Source organism: Neomonachus schauinslandi, chromosome 8 (genome assembly GCF_002201575.2).
Source record: "Neomonachus schauinslandi chromosome 8, ASM220157v2, whole genome shotgun sequence".
Lineage (NCBI taxonomy): Eukaryota > Metazoa > Chordata > Mammalia > Carnivora > Phocidae > Neomonachus > Neomonachus schauinslandi.
This window is the reverse complement of record NC_058410.1, coordinates 36,450,292-36,466,642: the sequence shown is the minus strand read 5'-3', so window position 1 is coordinate 36,466,642 and position 16,351 is coordinate 36,450,292. Positions and strand designations below refer to the sequence as shown.

Here is a 16,351-nt window from a genome sequence, read left to right as displayed (position 1 = left end):
AGAAGCTTTAGAAAAATTAATCCATTCATCTTAGAAATCACTCCTTCAAGTTAATTCTAGAAGCAGTTTATCAGCTGAAATTGACCCAGAATCCACTTAAAATAGATGCTGCTATGCCTGAACCATACCTGTTAATAAATGATAATATTTAAGTATTCAACTGCACATGAAAGACAGTGAATCCAGGCCAACAACCTGGATGCCTTTTTTGCTTAACCATTCTCTAGCACTGAAGTTCTCAAAGTGTGTTCTTTGGACCTGCAAATCAGCACCACATGTATTGTTAGAAATGAAAATTCTCAGGCCCCATCCCAGACAACTGAATCAGAAACTCTAGGGGTGGGATCCAGCAGTCTGCCTCAGCAAGACCTCCAGGTGATTCTGTTGCACACTGAAGATTGAGAAGCAGATCTGTAGCACATAATAATGACTAGTCTATCAAGTTATGGTCAGGATCAATCAATAACTGTAGCAGTGCTCTAGGAATTATGAAACATTGGTCAATTGTGAGTAATTATATTAGTGCCTGGGTTTATAAATCTACAGTGAAAAGTAAACCTAATGCAAGGATGAGTTTACCTGACATTATGAGCACTAAAAACATGAAAACATTATATTCCTGCCTTTCCCTTTCTCTTCATTTTCTTTAAGTCATCTTGCCCAAGTTTGTTCTACAGGATTTCTCAGAATTTGAGCAAGTATTCATAGAAGCAAACCTTTTTGTTTATTGAACAATTGTGAAAATATCTTTGAGCCCGCTGAGCCTGCTTCTGCTGTTCTGTTTCAGTGCACTGTGAGGCAAGTGAATGGAGTCCTTGGAGTCCATGCATGAAGAAAGGAAAAACATGTGGTTTCAAAAGAGGGACTGAAACACGGGTCCGAGAGATAACACAGCATCCATCAGCAAAGGGTAACCTGTGTCCCCCCACCACCGAGACAAGAAAGTGTACAGTGCAAAGAAAGAAGTGTCAGAAAGGAGAACGAGGTACAATCATTACTAGCAAAATGTACTTATTTGAAGTCTCAGAATTTGAAGCAAATTTCACTTATTTCTTAGGAAACATTTAATGCTATTGCTTGTGTCTAAAACCCCAAAATGTATACCAACCAAAGCATATGTTGGCTGTAAATTACAGAATATAGATGTGCAATTTTTAAAAATAGAGTCTGATATCAAAACTATAAACTACTGTAGATGTGTGTTAATTAGATCATGATGAAAAGGGATGCGTTATAGATTTTTAGGCCTATATTTGTCTTTTGGGTCATTATCTTTCTTATCATCCTTCTTAGTACCTAAAAAACTTTTGAGAAGCTTCATAAACGCAAGATCTCATACCATTTGGTACAAGACCATAGTGAAGAGACACCAGCCATAAACTTACTTCTTTTTTCCACTGCCTACAAATCTAAGTAGTACAATTCGTTTGTAAGCTTTTGTAGCTAAAGATATTTTAAAGGTTACATAGCATTTTTAAAAATATTTAAATGGATATATGTTTCTACAGTATTTTTTTATAGATGTACTTATTTATTTGAGAGAGAGAGTTAGTGGGAGGGAGAGGGGGAGAGAATCTGAAGCAGACTCCCTGCTGAGCACAGAGCCCAATGCAGGGCTTGATCCCATCACCACGAGATCATGACCTGAGCTGAAACCAAGAGTTGGACACTTAACTGACTGAGTCACCCAGGCGCCCCAATATATGTTTCTAATTCTGACTTTACATTTGAAATAAATCACCAAGGCTATATTTTACATATATAATACAAGCATTAATGACATTTGATCCCCAGATTATTTTCATGTTACACTAACTTTATAAACCAGATTATAGAACCTATTAGATCAATAGTAAATAACTGTGTTAGAGGGGCACCTGGGTGGCTCAGTCAGTTAAGCATCTGCATTCGGCTCAGGTCATAATCCTGGGGTCCTGGGATCGAGCCCCGCATCAGGCTCCCTGCTCCGTGGGAAGCCTGCTTCTCCCTCTCCCTCTGCTGCTCCCCCTGCTTGTGCTCTCTCTGTCTCTCAAATAAGTAAAATCTTAAAAAAATAATAATAACTCTGTGTTAGAGCTTGTTCTGAAGTCTTTTGATTGCCAAGAAGAAATATACCATTTAATATAATGTTTTAGGGTAATTAAGCTTCAATTTAGAAGATCTGCAGCTGTGGTCCTTTAAAATATAATCTTCCATCTTTCTCACTAATGTCCTTCATTCCACTACCTACAAAGATAGTTATGTAGCTTTATGTACCTATTGGTAGTTCTCTTGAGCCAATAAATGATCCTCTCAATGAATTGCAGCTTGAAAGGAGTTTGGCTGCCTCTGTAGTTGAACTTCCTTTGCTTTATTTCATTCATTCATTCATTCATTCATTCATTCATTCATTCAACATGGTTTTATTGAATTTTTACTTTGTGGCCACACACAGTGCTAAGTCTTGGGGATTCATAACTGAATAGGGTACTCTCCCTATCCTGAAGGCATAATCAGGGTCCAGTGGAGGGTTGAGATTTTTAAATAGACGATCACAATATCATATACAAAAGGAAGATTATAGATACATGAACAAAATTCAGTGGGAACAGAGAGGAGAGTGTTGTGCAAACTCGAACATTGATCATTTAAGAAAGAACTTGGGTCACTGGTACTTTGCAAAATATCTTTCACTATACCAAAAGAATTGGCCATTATCAGAATGTATCCAGCCTACTGCTGCTATTAGTAATCAAACAGTTAATGTGATAAAAATTTTGAAGACATGGATGATTTTAAAGGGAACTTCAAGCTTTTGTAAATTTGTAAGAGGTTTTGATTAAAATTAGGTTTAAGGAATGAAAGTTGGCTAGTGAAAAAGGTCTTTCTGGCATTCGTTACCAATTAATTTAAAACATCTTAACTTTTAAAAGTTGGATTTGGAAATCCAATATTTCATCACTCGACTTGTTGGTAAACTCCCATAGCTGTACATTTACTTATATTTGCTACATTTTCTTGAAATTTAATGACTTACAGGTGGTCCTTGTTCATATTATTCTTTCACAAAGATTCTACATTACTAATCAGCATTCAGTATACTTGACTTTAAAAATGTAAGTGAAGAAAACCTTATCCAATAGAAAAATTAAATTATGATACTAGTTTTTCATTTGAGAATGTGGTCTTCTAATATATTTTGCTAGGACTTGACTTAAATAGTAACATTGAAAATGTCAGTTTTTAAAACCAGCTATAGATAAGATAAATAATGCCACAAGAAGTTTAAAATAATAACCTGTGACATAAGCTTGACTTAAAAGTTTCTTCTGGTCTTTTTTTTTCTTTCTCTCTGAATAGGATACAGTGACATTTTACATTTACTAAGAGAACTTCATCCAACTAGAAAAATTTAGGTAGATCACATTTATAATCCCAGATTTAGTTCCACTTTTGTTTAATCTTTATTCATCTTTGTATATGTCTCAAAAAATTTTTCTCAAGTGGCCCAGAAATTTAACATAAGAGGGAAACCACTTCTCCCTTCATTTCTTACTTCTCTAACTTGATATTTTTCTTAACTTCTCTTGATGATAACTTACCAAACTTTCTATCTGAACACAAAGAAACCAAACAGAAAAGTAATAATGAACTCTGGACAGGCCACCATATCAAACATCACATGAAAATAATAATGTTACTTGGAGTCTTCTCATTTAGATTCTGAGATATATATTATAAATATTTATTAAGATATATGAAGATAATACAATAAAGTGATAAAGGCTTGATTTTTCCTACCACTAGAATAGCTGTTACCCAAGTTGCTCCTAAATGCTTATAATAAAATAAAATCTTTTAGGTTCATTGTTTCAGCATTTCTAGATGAGTAAGCTAAAAGATTAAGTTTTTAAAATAAAATTTAGCCTGAAAATCTTGAATTTAAACTTTAGTATATCATCCCTGTCTAAGAGGCTCACAGTAGACAGAGGTAGATAACTCATATTTGGAAAAGGTATGGAGCATGTGTTCAGGATTTTTTTCTGCTGAGTTGTAATTGCCAAAAGCAGGGTCTCTAGGGAAGAATGATAAGATCCAGAAATGACTTTCCAAAATGTACACAAAGAAGAAGCTGAATTGAAGGAAGTAGCTTTTAGTAACAGAATGAATTCTTCAAGTTGTGAGATGTATTTTAATATATATGTTGAAAAATTGGTTGCAAAATCTTATACACACACTTTTTCTAACATCCTTCTCATGTTTAGAATACAGTAAATGAATATGAGGATATATATGTAATTTTTGTAGCCCCCTAAATTTTTATCTGATGTACTATTTGTTTGCATCTTCTAGAATTTTTTCCCTTACCTTTTAATCAGTCTTAACTACTCCCTCAATTACCAGCTTTAATAAGAAATTAGTACCATTGCAATATTTTCTAACTTGAGTCTATCTCAGTGGAACTATGTATCTGAAATGTCCAGTATATAACATATATTTTAAGAGAGTGTAAGGCTAACATATAGAGTAGTCTCACATGTGCATTAAAACAATGTTGAAATGGAAGTAAACAAGGAGAAAAAAATGCATGTTCAACAATTGTCAGCTTATATTTATTGACTCTTTTGATATACTGGACCTCACCATCTTAGATAAAGGGATGTGAAACGGGACAAGGAAATATATATGTGCCTGTATTTGATGCAAAAGGGTGATACTATGTGTGTAGAGGTATGGAGGTGTCAGAGAAAGGAGGACCACTAAACATATTTCTCATTCATTTGTACATTTCTTTAACTGAAGAGAATTTCCTATAGATACTGGGTTTTGAGGAATTTCACAAAGAATGAAAGAAATTTTGTTCTTTAGCAATTGCATTAAGAAGATACTAATTAATTACATGTAGTGCATGATCTTGGGATAGAAAAGAGAAAGAAGAGCAGAGTCATGGAAGAAATGGGGCAGGGTCTACTTTCTTGATTAAAGAAGAAACAGCATCCCTCCAAGCAGAAAGAGAAAAGGAACCATTAGAATATAAAGACAGGCGGGCGCCTGGGTGGCTCAGTTGGTTAAGCGACTGCCTTCGGCTCAGGTCATGATCCTGGAGTCCCGGGATCGAGTCCCGCATCAGGCTCCCTGCTCAGCAGGGAGTCTGCTTCTCCTTCTGACCCTCCCCCCTCTCATGCTCTCTCTCTATCTCATTCTCTCTCTCAAATAAATAAATAAAATCTTAAAAAAAAAAAAAGAATATAAAGACAGGCATATCTCAGAGATACTGTGGGTTTGGTTCCAGACCTCCATAATAAAGCAAATATTGCAATAAAATGAGTCAAATTAATTTTTTGGTTTCCCAGACATGTACAAGTTATGTTTACACTATACTGTAGACTATTAAGTGTGCAACAGCATTATGTCTGAAAAAATAATGTACATACCTTAATTTTAAAATACTTACTTCATTGCTAAAAAAATGCTAATGAATCATCATGAGCCAGTTCTTATCTTTTTGCTGGTGGAGGGTCTTGCCTTGATGTTGATGGGTTGCTTACTGAGCAGGGTGGTGGTTGCTGAAGGCTGGGGCAGTTGTGGCAATTTCTTAAAATAAGACAAAAATGAAGTTTGCCACATCGATTGACTCTTCCTTTCACAAATGATTTCTCTGTAGCTTGCAGTGCTGTTTGATAACATTTTACCCACATTAGAGTTCCTTCAAAATTGGAGTCAATCCTCTCAAACCCTGCTGCTGTTTTATCAACTAAGTTTATATAATAATCTAAATCCTTTGCTGTCATGTCAATAATCTTCAAACATCTTCATCAGAAGTAGAGTCCCTCTCAGAACACCACTTTCTTTGATCATCCATAAGAAGCAACTCATCCATTCAAGTTTGATCATGAGATTGCAACGATTCAGTCACATTTTCAGGTTTCACTTCTCATCTCTAGCTATGAAAGCTCTATGCCGCCATCCTCCAATATAAGGCTGTTTGGTCTGCATTGAAAATCTGTGGTTTAGTGTAGTTATCTTCCTTACTGATCTTAGCCAGATCTTCTGGAGAACTTGCTGCAGCTTCTACATCAGCCCCTGCTTCTTCACCTTTCACTCTTATGTTAAGAGATGGCTTCTTTCCGTAAACCTCGTGAACTAACCTCTGCGAGCTTCAAACTTTTCTTCTGCAGCTTCTTTACTTCTCTCAGCCTTCATAGAACTGAATAAAGGTAGGGTCTCGCTCTAGGTTAGGCTTTGGCTTTAGGGAATGTTGGGGCTGTTTTGGTTTTTCTATCCAGACCAATAAAACTTTCTCTATAACGGCAATAAGGCTGTTTTGCTTTCTTATTATGCATTTGTTCAGTGAAGTAGTACTTTTAATGTCCAACAAGAATTTTTCCTTTGCATTCACAATTTGGCTAACTGGCACAAGAAGCCTAGCTTTCAGTGTATCTCGGCTTTCAAAATGCTTTCCTCACTAAGCTTAATCATATCTGGTTTTTTATTTAAAGTGAGAGATGTGCGACTCTTCCTTTCACCTGAACGCTTAGAGGCCATTGTAGGGCTATTGATTGGCCTAATTTCAATACTGTTGTATCTCAGGGTATACAGAAGCCCAAGAAGAGAGAGGGATCGGGGAACAACCAGCCAGTGGAGCAGTGAGAACACACATATTTATTGATTAAGTTCACCATCTTGTGTGGGTGTGGTTTGTGGTGCCCCAAAACAATTACAGTAGTAACCTCAAAGATCACTGATCACAAATCTCCATAACAAACACAATAATAATGACAACATTTGAAATACTGAAGGGATAAATATGATAGAGAGGCATAAAGTGAGCAAATGTTGTTGGGAAAATGGTGTCAGTAGACTTGTTGGACGCAGGGTTGCCACAAACCTTTAATTTGTAAAAAAAAAAAAAAAAAAGAAAGAAAAGAAAAAACACACTATCTGTGAATCACAACAAGGCAAAGTGCAATAAAATGAGGTATGCTTGTAAATAAAATGTCCAGAGATATTTCCAGGGAAGAGATAAGTATGGGAATTATGCATTACTGGAATATATTATAGGTCGCTTTATGTACCCAACCCAAATTAAAAGCAAAGTTGTAAAAGTCATCTTGGTTTCACATAAGGAAAGTGTTATCTGTTAATTTATAATCACTATTAATCATTTCTTCAAATACCAGTATTATAGATATGCATTATGTTTATCATGAGCACTCTATTTAAAATTACAGCAAAATCAGTTTTTAAAAATCAAGCAAATAAAAAAATGATGAGTCTGCTTTGTTCCTAGACTTGCTTCTCTTTTAGTTTACTTCTTAAAATCTTTATAACAACTATTCCAGTAAAGAACAGTCCAGTTTTCTACAGGAAGAATTTATATTAAATATTCATTCAAATTCAAAATAAGACATTTAGCAAAGATTCCCAGAACAGTTCATCAAAATACAAATAGATGGACTCATTAGCTCAAATTTGTAGTATGCCAGTTGGCTAGAGTATTTAGATGTCCTCTCGCCACCTTCACCTCATGGAGGAAGACCAGCTGGCCTATAGACACTCATCCTGTGTAAGCACTGGAGGATGGGAGCTTTCTGATCTTTCCCTACACCCAATTAACAGACTAGCCCTTTGAGATAGGTCAGAGAAAATTTGAGAAAATACAGAGCAGAAATAATAATGACATTAGAGATGGTTGTTCTCAACCAGGTGTGATTTTGCTGCCTAGGGGACATTTCTGATTATCACAGCTTGGGGGAGGGAAATACTACAGATATCTAGGTAGAGGAGGTGTATTCTGCTAAATATACTACACTGCACAGGACAGGTGCATACAACAAAAACTATCTGCTAATAGTGCAAGCATGAGAAACCCTGACATAAACTCAACAGTATCTCTCTGTTATCCCTTGTTGGGGCTGACCCAGCCCCTACTGAAATGGGTTGTTTGTTCAAATTCTGGGGCAGGCCAGTTGCCACCATTGAAAATCCTCAAAAGGTGTGAATCCTTGGTAAGAAGGACAAGATGGTGGAACAAAGAGGGAAATCTTCCTCACCAATATAAAGGGAATAATCAACTTTATTAAAAATTAATAGTTTAATTTAAAATATTGCAGCACAAAAATATTCAGGTATATTTAAAACTTCCAAGAAAGGTAGTCTATTGCAGTAAATAACACCCTTCACTCTCAGAGAGATGTTTATTAGTATAAATGTATATACCTCCTCTTAAAAGCTAAGCCAAGGGCGCCTGGGTGGCTCAGTCGTTAAGCGTCTGCCTTTGGCTCAGGTCATGATCCCAGGGTCCTGGGATCGAGTCCCACATCGGGCTCCCTGTTCAGCGGGAAGCCTGCTTCTCCCTCTCCCACTCCCCCTGCTTGTGTTCCTACTCTCGCTATCTCTCTCTGTCAAATAAATAAATAAAATCTTAAAAAAATTAAAAAAAATAAAAGCTAAGCCAAATTTTTCTTTTTTTTTATTTTATTTTATTATGTTATGTTAATCACCATACATTACATCATTAGTTTTTGATGTAGTGTTACCTGATTCATTGTTTGCATATAACATTTAATGTCCTCAATGGAGAAGCTTGGCAGTTGTTTAATCACTACTTACCTTTCTTTTCACCAAAACCAATTATGTGGACATAGCCATCTCTTGTTTCAAACCCTCTCCTATCTATTAGGTTGAACCATATGAAATTGCCACTTTTCTAGGTCATAAATGGGGCCAAATATTAGCAGTTTCATATGGTTCAACCTAATATTTCAAAATTTTATCTCTCTGAATTTTGTTAAGTACTAGAACCAGCTCCAGAGTGTGGTTGTTACTGATTGAAAGATTACAGTTTGTATATACCTCAACCTATTTTAAGGTTAGGCTTTTAAAAATAGTATGGGTGTCTACTGTTTTTGAAGACTGTAGGCACTACTATTAATCTCTCATGACCCCCATAAATTCATAGTTCATCTTCAGATTCTTTTCAGTCATGGTCACTCATGGCCTCTTCCCTTAATTCATTTGATTATGTTTCCTTCTTCTTAGCTATATTACTTAACTTTTATTCCTTTTTCTTTCCCACCAACTCCCATTGAATCCTTGAAGCATCAACTCGGTTTGCAAACTCAATGAAAGTTGAGCTGCTGTACAGGCCCCAACCCTTTTCACTGTTTTTTTCTGACATTTTTCTGACATTGACATTACAATGGCAGGATCTTTGTGAGGATTCTTTGTGAGGATCTCTTCTTCTAGCTATTGGCATCATGATATGTCATTCCACAAGGTAGTAACCACCAATTATCAGCTCACTTGTAGCATTTAACTGTGTTGTTTTCACCTTTGCGATTTGCTCCATCAGTAACTGCAGTCTTAATTGTAGTTCTAAGTGACTAAGTGACTAAGTGACTAAGACAGTCACAAAGACATTCATTTATGCTGGCAAAAATGAAATATCTCTGCCTACTTTTGTTTTGGTTTCAAGGAGAATATATGTCTTTCTTCCGTGACCACCGTGTTGATGTGCTAATATGTGTTTGTAAGATGGCTAAGTAGGGTTAAAGATACAGATTGTGGCTGTGGAACAGAGCGGAGTTAACGGGCCCCTTGGAGAAATGACCCTAAGACCTTGGCTTCATTTGCAGCCTGTTCTAGCCAGCTGAAATCCCTGCCAATTAGGAGGGTTCCCTAGAGAAAGACTCGGAGAGCATCAGCATAAATTTAAATTCTGGACCCCCAAGTATAGTTTCCAAAAGAGCTTTCTTGTCCTTTGCTAATTACAAAGTAAACATTTCTCCAGCAAAAAGACACTTCCTCCTTTCATGCTTCTGTCCTCCCTCCCACCTCCCTAATACAGCCACTCCTTGAAACTGCTGGTGTTGCTGAAACCTCTTTGGCAGAGAAGACACCCAACATTTGAAGGCACAAAAGAATTATTCTTTCCCTAGATCATTATCTTGTCCTCGTTTTATCTACTCCAGCAACTGCTTCATGGAAGCGTTACAGACTAACTTTGTAGATTGTTGTAGCCTTGCAGAAAGGACTCAGGCCTCCCAAGAGGTGTGATCAGGCAAATATAACCAGATTACAATTAAATTCTGTGACATCACTGGAACAGAAACATTCTCAAACTTGTTTACATTAGAACCATATCATGTTTAGCATCATGAATGGAAATTCACCATTCAAATGGTTTAATCTTTATACATTACTGTCAAACCAGACCCCAAATAGGGTGAGGTATAATTTTTAATTTTTTTAATATTTTTATCTTTCAAAAAGCTTTATGTTTTATTCATTTATTTTATTTTATTTTATTATGTTAGTCACCATACATTACATCATTAGTTTTTGATGTAGTGTTCCATGATTCATTGTTTGCATATAACACCCAGTGCTCCATTCAGTATGTGCCCTGTTTAATACCCATCACCGGGCTAACCCATCCCCCCATCCCCCTCCCCTCTAGAACCCTCAGTTTGTTTCTCAGAGTCCATAGTCTCTCATGGTTCGTCTCCCCCTCCAATTCCCTCCCCTTCATTTTTCCCTTCCTACTATCTTCTTTTTTTTTTTTTTTTTTTTAACGTATATTGTATTATTTGTTTCAGAGGTACAGGTCTGTGATTCATCAGTCTTACACAATTCACAGCACTCACCATAACACATACCCTCCCCACTGTCTATCACCAAGCCACCCCATCCTTCCCACCCCCCACCACTCCAGCAACCCTCAGTTTGTTTCCTGAGATTGAGTCTCTTACGGTTTGTCTCCCTCTCTGGTTTCATCTTGTTTCATTTTTTCCTCCCTTCCCCTATGTTCCTCTCTCTTGTTTCTTAAATTCCTCATATCAGTAAGATCATATGATACTTGCCTTTCTCTGATTGACTTACTTCGCTTAGCATAATACCCTCTAGTTCCATCCACGTAATTGCAAATGGCAAGATTTCATTTTTTGATGGCTGCATAATATTCCATTGTGTGTGTATATATATACCACATCTTCTTTATCCATTCATCTGTTGATGGACATCTAGGCTCTTTCCATAGTTTGACTATTGTGGACATTGCTGCTATAAACATTAGGGTGCACATACCCCTTTGGATCACTACATTTATATCTTTGGGTAAATACCCAGTAGTGCAATTGCTGGGTCGTAGGGTAGCTCTATTTTCAATTTTTTGAGGAACCTCCATACTGTTTTCCATAGTGGCTGCACCAGCGTGCATTCCCAGTAACAGTGTAGAAGGGTTCCCCTTTCTCTGCATCCTCGCCAACATCTGTCATTTCCTGACTTACTAATTTTTGCCATTCTGACTGGTGTGAGGTGGTATCTCATTGAGGTTTTGATTTGTATTTCCCTGAAATGTACTCTCTATCCCTATACTCTGAAGAGTTTTAATCAAGAAAAGATGCTGTACTTTGTCAAATGCTTTTTCTGCATCTATTGAGAGGATCATACAGTTCTTGTTCTTTCTTTTATTAATGTATTGTATCACATTGATTGATTTGTGGATGTTGAACCAACCTTGCAGCCCAGGAATAAATCCCACTTGGTCGTGGTGAATAATCCTTTTAATGTACTGTTGGGACCTATTGGCTAGTATTTTGGTAAGAATTTTTGCATCCATGTTCATCAGGGATATTGGTCTGTAATTCTCCTTTTTGATGGGGTCCTTGTCTGATTTTGGGATCAAGGTAATGCTGGCCTCATAAAATGAGTTTGGAAGTTTTCCTTTCGTTTCTATTTTTTGGAACAGTTTCAGAAGAATAAGTATTAATTCTTCTTTAAATGTTTGGTAGCATTCCCCTGGGAAGCCATCTGGCCCTGGGCTCTTGTTTGTTGGGAGATTTTTGATTATTGCTTTAATTTCCTTAGTGGTTATGGGTCTGTTTAGGTTTTCTATTTCTTCCTGGTTCAGTTTTGGTAGTTTATACTTCATTAGGAATGCATCGATTTCTTCCAGATTGTCTAATTTGTTGGCATATAGTTGCTCATAATATGTTCTTATAATTGTTTGTATTTCTTTGGTGTTGGTTGTGATCTCTCCTCTTTCATTCATGATTTTATTTATTTGGGTCGTTTTTCTTTTCTTTTTGATAAGTGTGGCCAGGGGTTTATCAATCTTATTAATTCTTTCAAAGAACCAGCTCCTAATTTCATTGATCTGTTCTACTGTTCTTTTGGTTTCTATTTCATTGATTTCTGCTCTGATCTTTATTATTTCTCTTCTTCTACTGGGTTTAGGCTTTATTTGCTGTTCTTTCTCCAGCTCCTTTAGGTGTAGGGTTAGGTTGTGTATTTGAGACCTTTCTTGTTTCTTGAGAAAGGCTTGTATTGCTATATACTTTCCTCTTAGGACCGCCTTTGCTGCATCCCAAAGATTCTGAACAGTTGTGTTTTCATTTTTATTTGTTTCCATGAATTTTGTTTAATTCTTCTTTAATTTCTTGGTTGATCCATTCATTCTTTAGTAGGATGCTCTTTAGCCTCCATGTATTTGAGTTCTTTCCGACTTTCCTCTTGTGATTGAGTTCTAGTTTCAAAGCACTGTGGTCCAAAAATATGCAGGGAATGATCCCAATCTTTTGGTACCGGTTGAGACCTGGTTTGTGACCTAGGATGTGATCTATTCTGGAGAATGTTCCATGTGCACTAGAGAAGAATGTGTATTCTGTTGCTTTGGAATGGAATGTTCTGAATATGTCTGTGAAGTCCATTTGGTCCAGTGTGTCATTTAAAGCCTTTATTTCCTTGCTGATCTTTTGCTTAGATGATCTGTTCATTTCAGTGAGGGGGTGTTAAAGTCCCCTACTATTATTGTATTGTTGTCAATGTGTTTCTTTGATTTTGTTATTAATTGGCTTATATAATTGGCTGCTCCCATGTTAGGGGCATAGATATTTACAAGATCTTGTTGGATACCCTTTAAGTAGGATATAGTGTCCTTCCTCATCGTATGAGGTATAAATTTTAATGATGGACAAATCCAAGCCTAAAGTTTCTAGCACAGTGTCTGGCACCAGTGGGCTATTATTATTAACACGTACAAAATGGATGTATATTGCAAAGTCATCAAAACATCTTAATCCACTATGTTTCTGCTCCCTTCCATGTATATTTCTCTTTCCATTTAATCTTCAATTCACTTCCTTTTACTTTTTGTGTAAAGTACCCCATTTCTCATGTCCTACATTGAAAATCGTTTTCTGTACTTTTTCTTTCTTTCAGTTTCTTCAAAAACATTGTTTGCTAATATAGGTGATTATTTCTCTAACAGAAAAACAATATATCAGTATATGTCCCCCACTGATAAATCCTTTTTCACCAAGCTCACTGTTACCCCATCTGTATTAATCAGGATATTTTAGTTAAAAATGACAGATTTCAAATTACTTTAAGCAAAAAGAAAACTATTGGCTTTAGGCACATTTGGCTCTAAGTGCTCAATATCATTTGAGTCTTTCTCATCATTTCAACTCATCCTGCTTCTGTTTTTCTCTGTTTATTGGCCTTGCTCTTCTCTGCTGCAGCACTTCTGTCTACTCAAGGGGAAAGCTGGCTCTGGGCAGTCCTAATTCTTTATCCACATTGCTCTCAATCCAAAAGGATAGTGTGCTCTCCCTTTTGGTGTTCATTCATGCATTCTTATTAAGGGACTCAAGTTGACCCTGCTAGGGTCATATGTCCATCCCTTTGAACCATTCACTGGCAAGGGAACTGGAGTCCTACAATTGGTCTGCCTGAGTTGCATGACCACCCTGGAAGCCAAGGGACATGTGGGCCATTTTGAGGGATAGTTCTACCTAGAAATAAGGATGCTAGGCTGACAAAAACAACAGATACAGATTACCTCCCTCCAAAAAATAAATTCAAAATTTTAAAAATTGAGAAGTTTATACTCTTTTATAGGGTAATCCCTGCCCAATATTATTCATGGGGGCAGAAATTTAAGTGAGGAAGAGTAAGTTCTTCTCCCTCTATTTTAGTTCTTCTCCCTCTATTTTAGATTAGAGAAACATGATCAGCATAATACTAATAATATTTTAACTAATTTTTTTTTCTGATTTCTCTGGTTTTTTGGAAACCATTTCTCCAGTTTTATGTGAGTAAAGTGGCTCTGAAATGAATAGAAAAAGAAGCTATAACTCGTATGCGTGGTTCCTGGGATTGATTTGTGCAAGCTTAAGTAAAGACGTGTCCATTTCCATTTCTAGCTGCTGAGTGTTCTGTGTGAAATGTACCAGTGTGGGTAATGACCTTTGGCTTGATTATGCACCAGGTCACTGGAACTTTAAAATTAACTCAAACCTAATTACTGAACTCTTGTGTTTATACTGTGTATACACCACCCGGTCATAACTCTAGCCTCTGTAAGCCCAGACTGCCATAATTGAGAAATATGCCTTGTAAATGGTTGTTTTGTTTATTTGTTGTTTCTGCTGGAAAAGCCTGCTTTTCTTATTTTTGAAAAGGATCAAATTCAGGAAAGTTTCTGAACAGAGTCCAGTTACATTTTATATCTCAATGCAAGACATGTAAATTTCTAAGTAAGATATTCTTTTATTTTTGCATTATATGAAATTTAATGTCTAGAAACATAAAGCTACTACTTTTCACTGATATTTTGAATAATACCACATTTTAGGCAAGAAAATATCAACATACTAAACCCACATTTGGGAAATATGAATAATTGTGAATAATTCCAAAAATAAGACATAAAATATATGCATACTTAAGATCAATAGTTAATATTTAATTAATTTTGCAACCTTATTATCCTAATTGACAGAAATAATAACCTAGTTTTCCATAATGCAATTAGTAGAATGTTAATTGGATAGCTAATTATTTTACAGAATATGTATATATGATAGTGAAATATCACTCAGAATAATAAATACATACTATGAACATCTGACATGATGCATATCATATCCAACCAACACCAAAATCATAAAGGGATTTGTTTTTTTCAAATTTTGTTTGTTTCAATAGCTAAGACACAGCTTACTAAAGGATTTCATGGGCAAACCTCTGGTGGATTCACACTTGTCCAATTTGTCAAATTTTGTTTTGAATTGGGTAGGAAAAGGGAGTTTTTATATTTAATTTCTCTCCCTTAGCCCTTTGGCTTCCTACCATGTTTGATGCCTTTAGTATCCTTCCTCCTGCCTTATCATCCTTTCCTTCCTGCAGACTTCCTCAATTTTCCAAGAATCATTTCTTTTCATGTTCACAGAATTCAAAACATAATATTGAATATTTGCAGTGTCAGCTTGGTGAAATAAAAAAGTACTGCAATAGTCAGGAAGGCAGAACCATCTCAGTTCAACTCTGGACTTGCTGTTTATTTGGGTTTTCATTTAGTTTTCACAAAAGCATTTTTTTAATATCAATAATGATATACATGCTACATTATGTATACATACAATAATGGCATATATACCAATGTACCATAATGGTGTAATAGATAGTAAAATTTGTTCCTGTTTACCCTTACTACTAGTAAGGCTAATCACATGGTTATTAGTTATTTGGATTTCTATAGGGCACCTATTTATATGTTTACCCACTTTTCTATTGAGTAATTTCTGAATCAGTTGTAGGAACTCTTTGTATAGTAGAGATATTAATCTTTTGTCAAGTGGATAGCAAATATTTTTCTTATTCTTTTACTTATTTGACTGTTTAGAGTGTGTTTTCTTATCTTTTAAGTAATTACAACTTTTCCTTCTGGGTTGCTGATTTTTTAAAAACTTGTTAGATACTGTAATCTTAAATGTGTGGGTATTTATTCAATAAACATTTGTTGGGCAGCAATTGTGTGCAAGACATAGTGCTAGAAACACTAGTGTAATGTATTAAGGTATACCTATGGTGATCCATTTATATAAGCTATCTCACCCTACGTCCCTCATAAATTCACTTTTGCCTCTGGCAATGTTATTAAAAGGACATGTGTATTAGGAATAATCTTATTCCCCTTGTATAATGGTAGTATCATACAAAACATCAGAATGAGAATCAAAAACACCATAGAGATGAATGGTTTGTTAGTCATTTTTTGGCAATAAATGACACCAGGACCTAAAAAGAGTAAGTGGCTTTGCCCAAGTGACCCTATCATAAGGCTGGTAATGACAGAAGAGGAATGAGAATCCCAATACATTGCACTTTTCACTATATCATGCTGCTTTATCAACACAATATTTTCCTGTAGTATTCTTTTATTACTTTCCATTAACAACTGTGTTGATGTTATTAACTCCCTTTGTGGAACTATATAGATATTTAATAATGCATCACTGCACTAACTTACCTGCTTTCTCCTTGTTTGAATCACTTCTTTTCAGCCCTATTTTTAAACAACAAA

At 35.9% G+C, this 16,351-nt stretch overlaps 1 protein-coding gene across 1 annotated transcript in view; it reads left to right on the top strand.

Moving 5' to 3' along the window:
• RSPO3 (R-spondin 3) overlaps positions 1-16,351 on the top strand; it is an 86,535-nt gene that overhangs the window by 38,687 nt on the left and 31,497 nt on the right. The window contains exon 4 of the mRNA XM_021693499.1: positions 788-985. Within this exon, the coding sequence (XP_021549174.1) occupies positions 788-985 (198 nt within the window). The remainder of the gene's footprint in view (positions 1-787; positions 986-16,351) is intronic.